Below are 17972 nucleotides of genomic sequence, written 5' to 3'. Positions count from 1 at the left end.
CCAGTTTAGTATCATCCGCAAATTTGCTGAGAGTGCAATCCACACCATCCTCAAGATCATTTATGAAGATATTGAACAAAACCAGCCCCAGGACCAACCCCTGGGGCACTCCGCTTGACACCGGCTGCCAACTAGACATGGAGCCATTGATCGCTACCCCTTGAGCCCGACAATCTAGCCAACTTTCTACCCACCTTATAGTGCATTCGTCCAGCCCATACTACTTTAACTTGCTGACAAGAATACTGTGGGAGACCATGTCAAAAGCTTTGCTAAAGTCAAGAAACAATACATCCACTGCTTTCCCTTCATCCACAGAACCAGTAATCTCATCATAGAAGGCGATTAGATTAGTCAGGCATGACCTTCCTTTGGTGAATCCATGCTGACTGTTCCTGATCACTTTACTCTCCCCTAAGTGCTTCAGGATTGATTCTTTGAGGACCTGCTCCATGATTTTTCCAGGGACTGAGGTGAGGCTGACTGGCCTGTAGTTCCCAGGATCATCCTCCTTCCCTTTTTTAAAGATTGGCACTACATTAGCCTTTTTCCAGTCATCCGGGACTTCCCCTGTTCGCCACGAGTTTTCAAAGATAATGGCCAATGGCTCTGCAATCACAGCCGCCAATTCCTTTAGCACTCTCGGATGCAACTCGTCCGGCCCCATGGACTTGTGCACATCCAGCTTTTCTAAATAGTCCCTAACCACCTCTTTCTCCACAGAGGGCTGGCCATCTATTCCCCATGTTGTGATGCCCAGCGCAGCAGTCTGGGAGCTGACCTTGTTAGTGAAGACAGAGGCAAAAAAAGCATTGAGTACATTAGCTTTTTCCACATCCTCTGTCATTAGGTTGCCTCCCTCATTCATTAAGGGGCCCACACTTTCCTTGGCTTTCTTCTTGTTGCCAACATACCTGAAGAAACCCTTCTTGTTACTCTTGACATCTCTCGCTAGCTGCAGCTCCAGGTGCGATTTGGCCCTCCTGATTTCATTCCTATATGCCCGAGCAATATTTTTATACTCTTCCCTGGTCATATGTCCAACCTTCCACTTCTTGTAAGCTTCTTTTTTATGTTTAAGATCAGCTAGGACTTCACTGTTAAGCCAAGCTGGTCGCCTGCCATATTTACTATTCTTTCGACACATCAGGATGGTTTGTCCCTGTAACCTCAACAGGGATTCCTTGAAATACAGCCAGCTCTCCTAGACTCCTTTCCCCTTCTTGTTAGTCCCCTAGGGGATCCTACCCATCCGTTCCCTGAGGGAGTCGAAGTCTGCTTTTCTGAAGTCCAGGGTCAGTATCCTGCTGCTTACCTTTCTTCCCTGTGTCAGGATCCTGAACTCAACCAACTCATGGTCACTGCCTCCCAGATTCCCGTCTATCCCCACTATATGCTATGCTTCCCCAATGGATTTCCCATTCTCATTTGTTCCACTGGGAAATCCATTGGGGAAGCATAGCATATAGTGCTGTTATAATGGAGAGAGACAATTACTAGTTTCAACAATGAGCGACAGCTCACTTCATCGGATGCAATCATTCGGATGTAGCTCACAAAAGCTTATGCTCAAATAAATTTGTTAGTCTCTAAGTTGCCACACGTCCTCCTTTTCTTTTTGTGGATATAGGCTAACACGGCTGCTACTCTGAAACCTAGTTTCAACAATGTGCATTCACACACACACACATCTTAATTCCTGTTTTTCAGTGGGTGCTGCACAGGGAGTAGCCTTTGCAGTTTCCAAATCACGTTAGTCCTATGTAGCTTGTACAGCTTGGCAATCATGCTTAAGTACATGTGTAAGCTTAAGTACAGACCAGGATTGAAGGTTCATGTAGGGGATGTTAGATCAGGGATGTAGACAATTTCTAATGCTTTCAGTTTCTTCAATGCTTCATGGTATAGAGCAGGGGTGGCCAAAGTTACTGACCCTCGGAGCCGCATACGACAATCTTCAGAAGTTCAAGAGCCAGGGTTTGCCTGCCAGGGCTCAGGGCTTTGGCCCCGAGACCATGCTCCCCCCTGAGCTGAAGCCCTGACACCTCCCTCCCTACTGCGCTGAAGCCAGAGGCAATGTGAGAGGGGAACACGTAGGGTCACATGCCCTCCCAGATTTTTGCCAGCATTTGCTGGCCTTGCTTGGTCATATGGTGCTGCCGGGCCCCCTCTCTGCATGGCAGCTGCTGGAGCCAGCAAGCTGGGAGCTGCAGGTATAGACGCTGCTTTTGCTGCTGTCTCCCACAGAGGAGCTAAAGCAGAGGCCCTTCCCTGCAGCTCCTAGCTGTTTGCTGCTGCCTCTCCATGCAGAGCTAACACCTGGGAGCTGTTGGGAAGGACCACTGAGGGAAAGGGGTGTGTTTTGCTTGGGTGGTATGACTCAAGCTACGGGGCGGGGGGGACACTGAACTTTTAAATTGTGGCCCCACACATACTCAGCAGGCACCAGTTGTCTGTGGCAGAAGCTGCTAGCCCCACCACTCTGACGCAAGGCAGAAGCTCAAAGCTCCCCTCCCAGCCACCCAGCCTGGTAGGCGAAGAATGGGGTGGGGGGTGCCCCTCCAGGAGCCACACTTTAACTGTGAAAGAGCCGCAGTTTGGCCATATATGGTATAGAGAGAAGGAAGGCAAATTCCTATTGATTACACAGCTGGTGTTTCCACTGAATTTCCACAACCAGTACCACAGTGGTGACATTTTCCTAGATTTAAATATTGAATAACTCTGTATTGGTGAATGCTGCTTTTTTTTTTTAAATCTATCCAGGGACGTCAGTAGTTTTGGGGCTCATCAGAAAACGAGATAGCAGCAGTTTTATTTACATCCAGGTCTTTTTTTTTCCTTTTTTTTTTTCTGTACATAAATGTCTTCTACGTGGGAGCTATTGCTTTGTCTCATTAATTCTCATCCGTATTCCTGCTTCATCTGTTCAAAATGTAATGCCGCCTCTTCTCCTCCCTTCCTTAGTTATAAGGAAATAGTTCGCTACTTGAAAGCTGTGAAATGTAATGACATTCTAGGGTAAGTGGCTTTTTTAATTTTTATCTTTGCTTTAAGATTTCCCTGTCTGTGTCTAATCTTCAGTAAAATCACACCTTGAAAAGAAATGATTCTGGTTGGCAGACTTTCTTAGCTGCTGAACACAACATTGCATCACTATTGGCTGGTAAATGTAATTGGATCCAGATTAGATTTTTTATTTATTTTTATATATATAATATATAAAAAACATTTGTAGGCCTGGGTTGATATGAGTAATTAAGAGGGGGGAGGCATGTTTCTTGGAAGACAAAATTTGGAAGATAAATAGATCAGCAGGCTGAAAACAGAATGTTTGTGCTAGCTCACTGACCCATTTACTTATCTTAGTTAAGATAGCTTGGTCAAACAGTCTAAGATAAGGGGAAGGAACTGTGACTGACTTCCCCGGGGTGCACCCTGGAACTGGAGTACCGCTGAGTCCTCTGGCATACTAATCTGGGCTCTCTCTCACACTGTGGCAAGCTGCAGACCGCTCTTGGTCCTGTACTCTCACAAACCTTTGCACAGGCGGGGACACACCCAGGTGCAGTTACATAATGCTTCTCCTCACCCACTCATGAACTAACAATAGAGAGGCTGCAGCCAACTCCCCATGCCTCCCTAGCCTTGCACCCTGGACTGTACCATCTTGCCCTGGTCAAAAGCCTGGCCAGTGTAAGTTTATTACCCAGTCTGCCTCTCCCTCAGTGTGGAGAGGACAATGCATCAGTTTTTGTTCCTGAGCAGATTTCCCCCAAACACTTCTAGCAAAACACACTGTTTTAGGTGTAAAATATAAAACCAAATTATTAACTACAGAAAGATAGATTTTAAGTGATTATAAGTGGTGAACATACAGCTCAAAGCAGATTACCTAAGAAATAAAACAAAATGCAATCTAAGCTTTACAAACTAAACTGGATTTGAGTCAAGCAGTGTCTCACCATGTTAGATAGTACAAACAGTCCACCAGCCTTCCATACACAGGCAGGCTTTCTTCTTTCCCGCCTGGAACCTCCTTCCCCAGTTCAGTCTTTATCCTCCAGTGTTGTGTTGTAGAGGGAGTGAGGCCAAGTGATGATGTTACTTCCCCCTTTTTATAGCTTCTTTCATGTGGAGGGAATTTCATTGTCTCAAACAAGCCCCCAGCAGTTTGTGGGAAAGTATAGGCACCAAAATGGAGTCCAATTTCACATGATTTAGTTGCATGCCCCTGCATGCTTCGATGAGTCATGGCATCCATTACCCATATTTTGGCTGAAGTGTCCACAGGAAAGCTTATTAGGTGAGGCTAAGCTTTTCCTATGGGCCATTACCTTAAATAGTTCATTCACAATGTGCTGGATGTAAGCTACTTTGTGAGTGTTACCCAGGAGCAAACACGTTTGAAATACAGATGCATAGTCAATATTAGTAACTCCAGATACAAAAATGATACATGCATACAAATAAGATAATTATTCAGCAAACCATAACTTTTCCATTGACACCTCACATGACATGTTTTGTACAAGATGCATCATAATTATGTTCTAAGCCTATCTTAATAATATCACTATGGTGAATATGGGGTGCAGAGTGTCACAGGAACACCCAGGGAACCATTTACAAAGAGCAAAATAACAATGAACAAGAGAAACTGGGATTGTAAAGAGTAGGTTGAACATGGACAGTGCATGGGCAAAGCATGCTGTAAAGGGACTGGTTCCTACAAAGTAACCAAACCAATCCCAAAATGTGGAATGCCGTGTATAGTAAATGTAAGGAAATCTGTAAATGTACATAAAGGAAGATGGTTTCTCTGTAACCTTGGATACATGAAGTACCCTACATCCACCCCCTTCATTCAAGTCTAATCAACTCAGTGTAGCGTTGCTGTATGCCAAATAAAGATACCTGAGTGACAAAGTCTGGAGTCAAACTGAGTTCTTGGGAAGCCAAGTGGAAAGAGGTCTCAAAGGAAATCCTGGTAATGCTTCCATGTTGTTAATGGCATCCACAAAAATCAAATCTGCAATCCTTTCTTGTATCCAGGTTAAGAAAGCTTAGAGATAAAATCCCATTCTACTTGTGCAAAAGTGGAGACTTCGTTAGTGCTGTACATTCATTGTTGCTTCCCTTCAATAACCTTGCATGCTGTACCGCCTGCCGGATAACCCCTTTCCAGTTTGAGATCTACCTAAAGATGTTCAGAACTGGGAGTGTTTCCTGTGGAAATAATTTTCATGACCCTGGAGAGTGGATTTCAATTGGCAAGTATTATTTGTTGAAGTGCTTCTTGCTTCCGTCCCACTTGACTATGGTGGTGTGTGGTTATCTGTTTGGATTAAATCTAACATGAGATTTATGGGACTTCAAACTCAGCCATAAATTAACTTGGTTAAAGCATGGTACATAAGTGTTCGTGAGGAACAATGCTATTTAAGTTTTAGACTCAAGCAGAAACTACTTTGTTTTATCATGCTCTAACTTACACAAATGCTAACCCTTGTCAGCCATTCAGCTCCTTTTTGTTTGTTTGTTTTTTTAAAGGACTGCTTTGTTAAAAAGTGCTGAGTATTAAACCCTTTCATAAACCACAATGTACACAATGGCACACTGTCATTACCCACACTGTCATGATGTGTTAGCCTTGCCCTTGAACACATGAGTGAATGGACCATAGAGACACTGAGACCCATTTCACCAAAGGCATTTGCTCAAGGTCAAGGCTGATATATCGGGATAATGTGGGCAATGTATATATTGCCTTTGTATACATTGTAGTTTATTAGAGGGTTTCTGCTGAGACTATTGTGATAATAGACCTTGGTACGCACAGACTTGCCCCACAAGAATGAGTCTGATACCACAAGCTTATTTCACACAAGTCCACTTGATAGCTATTAGTGGTGATATTTGAAGGAGCATGGGATATTTGAGCACAATAGTCATGTATTGTAAATGTTCTGTACCCGGTGAGAAGATTTATTCCAAGTGATATGTTTTAGTACCTTTAATTGCTTGTACATATCCCTAAGGACTTTGGGGGAGCATATTACAACTGATGACTAGAATCTAGAATTGTGGCATGAAATATTGTAAAGTAGCATGGACACTTCTCATTTCTATCCCCTCTTTTCTTTATGGGTGTTTAAATTGTATCCTTATACAGATTTAGTCACGGATTCTGTGACCTCTTTTTGGCTTCATGCTGTCAGTTGCCCCCTTTCTCTCCCCACCCCACCCCACCCCCCTGGTTATTTTTAGTAATGTCACAGACTGGTCACTGGCTCCTCTGAATTTTTGTTTATTGCCTGTGACCTGTCTGTGACTAAAAATAACCAAGACAAAATCTTAACAGTATGTGTGTAAACATTACTGTACTTAATTAAATCTGCCTCCTGGTTTTTTTGGGTTTTTTTTAATATGCACTTAATTTCCTTCATTTCTATCAGGTTTAAGGAGTTGTCTACTTTTTTCCTTCCTTAGGTTCTCCTTTGAAGACCTCTGTTCTCATTAAGCATGCACTCAAACTCCTTTACTGCAATCTGTCATTATACAGGAATGTGAGTGTTTGTATTAATCTTATGCTTCTGTTAGTTTCTGTGCAGTTCTGTTTGTCTAATACAAGAGCACATTGTTGAGTAGCCTCTCTTTTTTTCTGACTTTATACCAGGTTTCGCCCCAAACTTTAATACTGTACTTCTGTGTTCAAAACATTTGCAAAAGATAATCCTTTCAATACCTCGGCAGGCATTGGCTCCTTTCCACGCTTGGGGAAACTGAGGCAGAGGAGCTGTAATTTACCCAAGACCACATACTAATCAATGTCAGACTTGGGGGTTCCTGGCTCTTAGCCCTGAGATCAGTCCATCAGAGGTACAGCAGGGTCCAATGACAAAGTAGAGATCGCTGTGAAGCTGTAAAAAGCAAGATGATGAAAAGGGTTGGTTGATTGAACTAGAACCTCATCAGTTCATTTTTGGTCAAATGTCCCCTTATGTAGTCCAGTTCTCAGTGAGTTGACATGAAAGAAGATGAAATTTTGTTGGTGGTTATGTAAAGGGGAAAGCAGGGTGGTAAGGAAGAATTCTGCCAAAAAGTAAAGAGAGGCTTGTTTTCATCCTTTGCTAACGGCAAGGAAGTCAATGAAGGAAGAATGGAGGAAGCTTAAAGAATGTTTCATTAAGGCAGTGGAGATAACATGGTTAGTGGTAAGACTGGGGTGAATAAGATGGTGGTGGAAGTCTGATGTACAAAACAAATTAAAAAAATTATTCAAAGTTTTGAGGAATTGTGATAGAGACAATTTAAAATGCAAACAAACAGGCTAAAAAGGCAGTTGCTAAGGTAAGAATGGAGGCTGAAGAAGAATTACACAGAAAGATGATAGCAGGAAATTTGGCTTTTGGGTTGATGAAAGAGAAATAAAATATGAAGAAATCTTTGCGTGAAGATCGGGAGCTGTGTGGTGACTAACCCTAAAGAAGTGGTAGAGGTATGGAAAAACTATTTCTGAAGGCCATTAAATGAGAAGAGAGTTGTTGCAAATGCAAGCGCCGCTGACAGCTATAGGAAAGTCTCAAAAGGTATCCATCTCTGTACAGGAGGTAGAAGAAACATGGAATAACATGAAGAATGGTAGAGTAGTTGGTGAATATGAGAACTGTGGATATGATCAAGGCAATTGGAGGTACTGGAGTAAAGTGGCTACCAGATGACTGGATTGATTGTGCCCCTCTGGAAGGGTGAGGATAATGCAAAAGATTCTAACATTGACCAGGGCATGACCATGTTAAGTCAACCCTTTAAAGGCCTTGAGAGAGTTTCAGAGGCAAGGTTGAAGTGCAAGGTGGAGGAAAATATAGGAGAAGAGCAATGTGGCTTTAGGAAGGGAAGGAGTACTGTAAATGCAATATTTGCAATGAGACAGATGCTTGAAAGACTGATAAATGGAGGGCGTTACTGCTGTGTAGCAGTTATTGATCTTGAGAAAGCATATGACTTGGTACAGTGGGAGCTGGTGTTTTGGAGTATGGAGATGAATGGGAGGGGGACTTCAAGATGTGGAGGAGATAGAAGAGCTGTATTGAGGGTCAAGAGCTTAGGTGTTAACAATATTGGAATTTTGGAGAGTTTTGTGATGACGGTGAGCTTGAGAGAAAGCACTGTGCTGTGAATCCACTTCTCTTCATCCTAGTTTTTGGAGTTAATTAGTAGGAGAACCAAGCCTGTGGGGAGACAGAGAAAATGAATATATGTTAACCATCCAGCCCTTTTGGCAAATATGGTATTGGAGTGGGCATCTGTGTTTGAAGATCATGATTTGAAGGTAAACACACAGAAAAGGAAGGAGGGAAGGTGGAAGAAGAGCTGTTGGCTGACATTTTAGGAGAGAAGCAGAATCAAAAGAGGTTTGTGTACTTGGGAAGTATGCTTAGTGCCATCAAGAAAGATCTCAAACTGAAAAGAACCACCCAGTGTGTGTGGGCAGTAGGAGTCCTGTGGGACAGGCAATTAAGTAACAAATTTGAAAGGAGAAGTCTGTGCTGTGTTGTTTTTTCCCTTTCTGATGTATGGTTTGGAAACAGTGAGTCTCATGGAGATAGAATAAAACAAGATACAGGTCGTAGAAAATAATATACTGAGAAGATTGTCAGGCAAGTGGAGGGTAAACAGTGCATAGAAGAAACTAGGGGGAAGATGAACTTGGGATTCTGATGGACTGGAAAGTGCACGTTTTAGTGGGCTGGACATGTGACAAGAATGGGAGAATGACCACCAAAGAATACATGAGTGGAAGAGGACAGCAAGGAAAACATGGAGGACTGAGGATGTGATGGAAAGACTGTCTGTTGAGAGAGTTTGAAGAGAAAAGGACTGGAACTCCAGGACCTATGAACCTGAGCTATGAGCTGGAAGGAGTGGTGAAGAATTGCATGCACCGCTGACCCTGTGTAAAAGGGAAAAGCAGTCTTAAGTAGAGCTGACCACTGTTACCACAGTGTCCTGACCTAGAACAAAGCAAATAAAACTTACTATGGTGGTGTGTGTGTAAATTTTTTTTTTTTTAATACACTAAGCAATCTCTGATGGGCAGATTGTCAGCTGGTAGAAGTCCATGGTATGGTCTGTGACACTGACTTCAATGCAGCTATGACAATTGTACCAGCTGAAGGTCTAGCCCTGAAGCCTTTTGTTGTAGTGTGATAGCTGGGCAGCCTTGCTTCAGGTGAAGCACAATGGGGATACTGTTTGTATAACCTAAGGGGAAAAGACAAGCCCCGTATGCTCCAATGTATAACTCCAGAGTGTGGTCAGCACAGTGACTCTGAAAGTAGTATCTTGGACACACTGTTGCAAATATCTGTGCTCCTCCTGACTTTTTCTGACAGGTCAGATATTACCATTTCACTGTCAGCACTACAGAGTCACGCGGGAAGAAACCTCTGTGTTCTGTCTCTCTCACTCTGGTTTGTGGTACATAAAGCGGAAAACGTTGTTTTTTGTTGTGTGTGTTTTTGTTTTTGTGTTGTGTGTACCATGCCGGAGACACTTTTTATCCAAAGAATTATGTACTTTACTTGAAAATATAATATAATTACCGTGTTCAGTCTTTCTTTAGATCTAGAGACTGATTGATTCAGCAAACTTCACAAAAGTCTGTGGTTTTGTTAATTGAAAGTTTTTACTGTGTTTCAGCCAAAATGCTGGAGCTCCCTCATCATGGTTTTGGGTAGTAGCAGTACTCTGGAGAAAAACGGGCATCTCAATGCTGCCTCACTGAAAGAGCCACCACACGACTTCCAAGAGGTAACTGATGCCACTTTGCAATGGAGAAGCTTTTGCCTTGTGTTCAATTATTTTCTTCAGTTTGGGGATTAACTCATTTTGGAGTCTTGGGAATGGATCCATGTTGTATTACACCATCAATTTAATTTGGCACATGCCAGAAGAAAACCTTGCATGCCAAGTCTTAACCTTTCCATACGGAAATGCTGACGTGTTTTGGCCTTAGTCTGATACGCTATTTGTGTCCCATCTGGTAACTGCATAGGAGTTAGTTAATTCAGCATTAGAGAGACATGGTGGTCGAGGTCATATCTTTTATTGGACCATCTTATGTTGGCTTTCGAGCTTACACAGATCTGAAGAAGAGCTCTATGTAAGCTCAAAAGCTTCTCTTTCTCGCCAACAGAAGTTGATCCAATACAAGATATTACCTCACCCACATTGTCTCTAATATCTTGACCAACACAGCTATAACACTTAATTCACTATGGCATTTAACTGTTCTGGGTGCTGATTCCAGATCTCTTAGCTGTGAAGTGCACTGGATAATTATAAAACCGGGAGGGGAGGGATTTAGTTTTAAAGGAGGTGTTTTAGGGATAACACAAAAGGTCAATATTTCTGTAACAGAATATTTTCTAAACACAGTAAACCTAAAGCACAGTTATAGTAATACAAGCATATTTAGGGGGACTGCTGAGGATGGACTATACAATTATAGCATTCCTCATAGATATAACAACCAACCTCCATAGTGAGCAGAAATAGGACTGAAAACACCCTATGCCAAAGAATTAAGTTTTGGACACGGTTTGACATTTGTTGAATACTTGGGCTCCTTCTTGCTCTGCTTGTGACTGTCATAACTTCCTGTTGCAGATGGTAATGTCTGTATCTTGCGTTCTTCTAAATGAACTGAAGACAAAAGTCAATGTTTCTCTGCCGTCAAACATTTTTTCTGGTCCTGTAAGTATGTAATGGTGAATGAGAGAGGTGATTGTTTTGAATAGTGGACTTTTGATTGCACTATTGGATTTGAAAATAGCTGTCTTTAATTCAAATGTATTAAATGCTTTTGAAATAGGATGAGAATCTTTTTAGGAAGTGGCATAGGAATTCCTAGCACAGTCTAGTGGTTAGAGCAGAGGACTGGGAGCCGAGACTCCCAGGATCTATTCCTGCCACTCTGTGACCTTGGACAGCTGTCGCCTCTCTGCACCCAATTTTACCCATCTATAAAAGGGGGATAAACTGACTTCAATTTCTGTATTAGGATTAGTTGACCCGAGAGGTAAGTATGGCTTTAATCAAAGTGGAGACCACCCTTTATACTGAGAATCAGCAAATGCTTGCCTCAGCAGAAGTCAACATCTGCTATTTCATACCCATTAGGAATTTTCGTCAAAAAAAAATCTGGGAATCTCTCCATTTTGGCCATGAATTTAAGCAGGATGGGCTGTCTTCAAACTAACTGATCCGAAGTTAGATACAGTGGCTGCAGCTTAATGGCAACCCTGATTTTAACTTCTGGTTAATATCATTTGGCTGGGAACCAATCCAATCCCATTGACTTGAATGTTAATGGCATTCGGATATTGACAACAGGTGTGCCACTTATTGAGAACTTTTCTTTGGAAGAAAGGCCCCAGCTGCAGGCAGGCTTGCAGGGCTGCAGCCAGGGAAGGTATGTCCCAGTGCTTCGTTCCCTGGCTGCAGCCCCACAAACCTGCCTTCCAGTCTACTGGCTGCTACTGGATAAGACAACTTTTTGATGGCAGTTTATGGGTTGGTAATAAGCAAAATCTACTATAGTTGGAAAACCTGGCTGTCCATAATTTAATAATCAGAAAGCAGATAGTTGTATATAGTACCTGATTTGTTGAGGGTGAGCATGATGAAAGTTACCCATAATTAGGATATGTTCATTTACCTAAGCAAACTGATTAACACTGAACCATTATTTCCTCAGAGGAAATAAAAGGAGAACTTCTTTCCTAATTGCGTAACTCAAATGTCAGGATTTTCTTGGTCCTTGTAACAACACTTGACCTACTTAACAGTGATGTTGTGAGCCTTAATGTTTGTAAGGCAGTTTGAAAACCTTTGGTAAAAGGTGCCACAGAAGTGCAAACATACAATTCTCCTGCCTTGTGACAATATGTTGTCATTGACACCTGTGCAAAGTCCGTGTAAAACAGAATGGCAGCAATTTACACCTGATGTGAGCGGCTGTAAATGACAACACAAGGTACAAGGCCATGGAGAATCAGGCCTTACATGTTTCTTAACATCTTTTCTGAATCTTCCAGTTACAGATTGAGGCTAGTCTTATCCTCACAGTGCAAGCAGTGCAGCAGATGCTTCTAAACGACCTTCCATACTTGAGTTCCTTTCTAGAAATAACACTAGCTTTCGGGGTAAGTCCTAGAATCTTCAACTGTAGTAAATTACAACAAATGATGCTTAAAATGCTATTAACAGCATATTGAATTTTATGCACGTTTTTGTCAAGTTTTATATTTTGTTTTCTTTATATTTAAACTTTACCAGTTATTTATTTTTCAGGGATTTCCAATGAAATGAAGTACTGTAGCGTAGAATTCTTTCGATAGCTTATTCCTCTCTTTACCTACTAGAATAACTTCTGGGCTCTGAAGCTATTATTAAATGGCCTTTCCTGTGAAGAACACATTCTCCATGGCACTATTAACTTGCTTCTGAGAGATCTGAATTTTCAGAAGGCAACAATGTTGCATCTGTGAGTAAACGTTTTGTTGAGGTCTGATCCTTTATCTGTGGAAAAAGTTAAATGCCAAGGCTGTGGGGTTCCCCTCCCCTCCTCCCCCAGAGATGTATTTTGTGGGGTGGGTTATAGACAACCAGCTAATTGTCAGTAAGACATGGCCAAACTTGTTTTTTAAAAGCTACCCTAAAGAATAGAGCCCTGCTCAGATACAAAATTTATATCCATGGAGTTGCAGGGCTCTAGCAACAACAAGTGAGACTAGCAGGGCCATGGCCAGCAACCGGGCCAGGAAGCGCAGTGGGGAAAGTAGCAGGAGCCCAGCCCTGGCAGCTTCTCCAGCATTCCTGTACTGCCCCCTGCCCTGCCCACTGAGGCGGGCACCAGGTTCACCGGCAGCTGTCACTGGTTGCACTAGTTTGTGCAAGCGGCTCGCACGCTCCCACACAGGAGTCCCTTCCTGCAAGCGGTGGCCTGACATGCTGCTACTTTTACCACTGCGGTTCCTGTTCCCGGTCGCTGGTCATGGCCCTGCTGGTCTCACTCGTTGATAGAGCCCTGCAACTCCATGGATATCTGCATCTGCAGATATAAATTTTGTATTTGTGCAGGGCTCTACTAAAGCATTGCCAAGTGACTTATCATACAGGATATATGTTCTTCTAGTGCATATGGGGTGAAGGTTTCATTTTCAAAGTGGTTCTCAATCACAGGGAAGTAGTTTTAAAACTGGGAAAAATGTATTCCAACCAGTGGCTATATGAGAGTCAGGCAAGGACACCATGTAGGTTATACTGGCTCTGCAGTTGAGCCGCATTACTCAATAGACTCCTCTTTCCATGGTGAGATGTCTTTGATTTAAGACTCTGTTGGAAGACAGGAAATGGTCTACAAAACAAACTAGCCAAATTATATATGCTGCCACATAAGTTTTTAGAACTAGATACAAGTGTCATCACCTGCTACTCCAATTTTCTTTATTGTTCAGGTGGAAAAAACTTGGTCCTCAATATGTGGGCGAGCTGCTCTGCCTGTACCTGACTTGCAGAAATAGAAAGATGCAGTCCATTGGCATCTTCATCATCCATGTAATTAGCGAGCACCTGTATATGTAAGTATGTATACTTGAAGTCAAATACCAGGCTGATTATAGAAATGCAGATTACACCGATGAGTTGCTTGGAGCTCTATTGACATGCACACAATCTTGTTATGGATTTTTTTTTGCACAATTTTATCCTTGTTGTTACAGCAAGTAATGAGATTCAAAATTTTGGTGGGTTTAAAACTGTTCTGATGTCAATGTTTCAGTGACAAACCCTGTTACCTGATGGACTCCTCTGGCTTTTTTGCATTCCCACTGACATCTATTATCAAAGAAGTCTGTAGTCTGTTTTTAGGAACGTGACCAGGATAATATTCACTAGTTTTCTGTTTGCCTTGGGAAAACAGGTGAGTGGTTCCTTCCACTAGTAGACACCGCACTCATTCTCTGTGGAAGTCATTTTTGATTAGCTAAATAAATCTAGGAAAAACTTATTAATCACATTACTGGGTTCCTAAGAAGGCTTAATACTGAACAAATGTTTGGTTAACAGAACGCACAATCTTTCTTAAAACATAGCTGGAAACCTGTCCCCCAAAGAGCATAGAGCTCTTTTGTACCACATTTGTATAAAGTCTTCAGTGTAGTGGTAATGTCTTTGGTCTCAAGTCCGAGGCGCTTTCCAGCTTCATGGGGAGTAGATGGAAACGTTTTTAAAATGGCCAAAACTTGGAAATTCTGACTGATTTATTGGTAGCATGAGAAATGCAAATGTTTTTGAAAGGAAATATGCACAGCTCCTATTCAGCAGGGAAACTGACAAAAATCATGTCAATTTCAGTCAGCAACTTCCAGGGTCTCTGGCTCCAGTGAAGTTTCTCCATGGCAATTGCCCCTGGGCCAGGGACCCAGGACTGTCAGGTTCCTGGGCCAGCTGGCTCCCTGTGCTACCTGACACACTCAGAGAAGCTGGCTTCCCAGGCTATGGGGGTCAGGCAGCCTGAGGAACCAATTGGCCCAGAAGTGCAGAAGACATGGGGCCCCTGGCCTGTGGCAGTTTCCATGGAGCTATGGACCCTGGAAAGCCATCTGGTCATTTTAATGAACAGTGGTAGTCACTAATAGCAGCAGCAATTCCAGTTAATGGAGCTTAGTCAGGGGTTTTTGCATGTTTCATGAAACGCTAAAGCAAGACCCTGCACCTTTCCCAGACACTAGAGAGCACAACACGCAAGACTCACTTCATTCAAACAGCTCATCCACTTGGTTTGGGTGTGGAGTCTCACATCCTTAATATAGCAGTGCTTCTAGTGGGAGCTAAAGGTGCACCAACGCTTGATCTGTCCCATTTTAGGCAAACTAGGTGGAGCCTCAAGGTGTGTATAAAATTCGGAGACAATCATCTGCTCTGTGACTAGGTGTGGAGGGAAGGGTTTCTAAAATAGTTGTAACTGTACTTTTAGAATGCAGTTATTGCTATAAATGCTTCAGATGTGTTACAAAGAGAAAGTAGTTTCACAAGTAAGCATAAGCCTTGTCTGGTATGTTTGCAATATTTTGTTTCTAGATTTGGTAGTAAAGCATTCAAGGTTTTAGAATGTGGGCTTTTTTTTTTGTTTTTGTTGTTTTTTTTTGCCTTGGCATACCAGGCATTAAGAATTGAATAATCCTAAAACAATGTAGCTAAATGTTTGTGTATCTGAAGGTGCAGAGATTGCCTGCTCCAGATTTTTAATTCACAGGCAAAACATGTAGCAGATCATGCAGCATAACATTCCAATTGCACTTCCTGTAATCTTGTTCTGAGAGGAAATCAGGGACACTTAAGTTATCAGCTTCTTAAAAGAGCTTCTCGTTTGCTTTGTTTCCACTGTACATGGCAAAAGGGTTGGGGTGACTAAGCACTGGCTTACATGAGCCTGATGATGTAGATGTCTGCAAGAAGGAGGTCTGGATACACCCTCTTTTATCAGGCTTGCTATATTTCTTGGATTCCATCAGCTGGCAGGGCAGTTTATTTAGCTCTTTCTTAATATGTCTCAACATGTGCTCAAGGTTGAAGTTGTACTCCAATATAAAGGTGACTTCAGTGGTGACCTCTCCCACATTGGGACATGAAGTTGGAGCATTTGACTAGCAAGTATAACAAAGTATTGGGAATGTCACAGTCACAGGGTAACTTTCCTTAATTATGAAGTAGCTGAAATGGGGAAGGACGCTGTCCATATGTGGAAAGTGGATTAAGAATCTAAATCTGTTTTCAGGTGTCCATGGGCGAAGCATCTTTGCAACTTTCTGAACACAGTAAGTGTCTTTGTACCTCAGGTTGTTGACCCCAGCAGTGATTCTCAAATGCTAAATTTGTTGTCACAAGTTAAATTCTCTGTAAGCAAATGGAAGAAATAAAATAATTAGGTTGAAGCTAGCAACAATACAAAGGAATTTGTGGGTCTTAATAAATCTTGGAAACCTTAGAAAGTTTCTTGTCCATCTTTCTTTCTATGGATTGGATTTATGGCTGTTGGTTCTAATATTGAGAGAATTTCCATGTTGGTGATTTTCCTTGGGCTGTGGAGTTGCAATATGTTGCATTTCCTAGTGCTTGGTCAGAATAGCATTAACACACCAGGATAGATGGACTGTTTTCTCCTCTGCTGAACGAATACAGTGTTGTTAATTTACATAGTGTCATCTGTCTACATCATGAGGCACGTTGAGCTTAAAACCCAGCCTTTGTCTGAGAGCACCAACAGTCTAAACAGACAATCTCCACAAAGCAGACTAGAAAGGAACAGAAAGCAAACTGAATCATGAAGTTTAGTACCCGTCTCGCTAATGATTGGCCTTTTTTGGGGGGGCAGGGAATTTCTAAAAGGTGGTTTTTTTTGTTTTGTTTTGTTTCGTTTTTAGGGAAAGATAGTCCCATCTAGCTGAACACATCTCTCCAGGGAGTTCCAATGTTGTAGGTCTTTCAGAAGAAGTGATCTTGAAGAAAGAGTAGAGGCAATGTGGACTGTGGAGAGAGAGAGAGAGGAGGGATTCATGTGTATGAGACCAGGTAGAAGAAGACACACACATGTGAGTGAGAGGAGGGCACAAAGGGAGTAGTTAATCCAGCAGGTAGTCAGGGATTCTGGAAGGGAGGTATTCTGGGAGATGTAAGGCTGGCTATCTACCCCTCCATGGGAGATGACTTTAGTAAGTGAGCGCCTCTTTTTTTTTTTTATAGAATTTTTTTAAAAAAAACAACTTCTAACCACCTCTTCTCTGTGCAGGGATTACGGAGGCTGCCTCTTGGCACCACGGCTGATCATGAAGTTGCCAAGTTCATAGCTGTTTTGGAAAAAATGTAACACTCTTAGAGGTTCTTGAGAATTTTCTGACTTGCCGTGTAATACCTCCCAGTTGGTTGCCTTTTGTTATTCCCCCTCAATAAAAGTATTCAGCCTATGAGCTGATTTTACAAACTTTTAAAAATCCCATCCAACTCTAGATTTGTGTTGAGTGGAGGAGGTGTTTAAGCCAAAGTGTGCTTAACACTTTCTTCTTTCTTGCAGGCACGTGCTTTAGCAGTTCTCTGCAATCTGGCTTTTATGGACTATAATTTAACATGCTTACAGGGCTGCTTACTATATGGAAGTGCAGAGAGAGCAACAGACATCTGTTCTCTACCATGACATATGCACGCTGATCTGTGATGTCAGGAGCAGAGGACTTGCTGACTGAGCAGACAGCTCCTGGATAAGAGAAACTGTTAATTCATGGTCCTGCACGAGTTTATGATAATAGTGTGCGTTCTTTGGAATCCCTCCTGCATGTGGCATCTAATTATGTATATGAACCACTTGTTTTAGATTAGTACCTCCACTCTCCATTTTCCTGGACTTTTCCAATCCCAAATGCTCATACAGAAACTAGAAATGGTTCTAATGCTGTAAATTAATAGTTTGTAAAGAGAAATTTTAACTTTCAGGTGTGTCAGACTGAGCTCTGTTTTTTTGATGTATTGCAGTTGATGGCTATTTGACAGGTGCTAACACCTCTGGGTTACTTGAATTGCTATCATAATTGTAGTTTAATAGTTGCCTTTAAAACTGGATGTAGAATTAGAGAAATGTAATTCAGTAAAAAGTACAGTCTGACTACAATCCCCATGACATCTTTCAGTGTTGGGAGCGAAGGGGAAGAAATGTTGGCATGTCCATGTATTTTATTTTGCACATTTAAGGCTTATAATGGCTTTTACTGCCTATTCGTGCCAAGTTCGGCTAAATTATTTTCTTTACAAAAATACTTTTATTGAAGCTTTGTCTCTTTTTTTAAAAAAAGTGAAAATGTGAATTGAAACCCCTTGTATAAAACGTTAAATAAATTGTAACTATTGTAGTA

At 42.0% G+C, this 17972-nt stretch overlaps 1 protein-coding gene across 13 annotated transcripts in view; it reads left to right on the top strand.

Moving 5' to 3' along the window:
* The window catches only part of GNG13 (G protein subunit gamma 13), a 104002-nt gene that overhangs the window by 59182 nt on the left and 26848 nt on the right, over positions 1-17972 (top strand). For 4 of the 13 annotated variants that reach the window (XM_073361751.2, XM_073361752.2, XM_078854516.1 and 1 more), the window contains 10 exons: positions 2968-3021; positions 5056-5273; positions 6493-6569; positions 9706-9816; positions 10675-10761; positions 12105-12212; positions 12432-12553; positions 13527-13649; positions 15848-15887; positions 16859-17972. In XM_073361751.2, coding sequence (XP_073217852.2) covers positions 2968-3021; positions 5056-5273; positions 6493-6569; positions 9706-9816; positions 10675-10761; positions 12105-12212; positions 12432-12553; positions 13527-13649; positions 15848-15887; positions 16859-16936 — 1018 coding nt within the window. In that variant the 3' untranslated portion in view covers positions 16937-17972. Of the gene's footprint in view, positions 1-2967; positions 3022-5055; positions 5274-6492; positions 6570-9705; positions 9817-10674; positions 10762-12104; positions 12213-12431; positions 12554-13526; positions 13650-13673; positions 15888-16493; positions 16617-16858 lie in introns of those variants that run through there. The other 9 variants (XM_073361758.2, XM_073361754.1, XM_073361755.2 and 6 more) reach the window with 9 other exon arrangements.

This window comes from Lepidochelys kempii, chromosome 10 (genome assembly GCF_965140285.1).
Source record: "Lepidochelys kempii isolate rLepKem1 chromosome 10, rLepKem1.hap1, whole genome shotgun sequence".
Taxonomy (NCBI): Eukaryota; Metazoa; Chordata; order Testudines; family Cheloniidae; genus Lepidochelys; species Lepidochelys kempii.
This window is presented reverse-complemented; position numbering and strand designations above follow the sequence as displayed.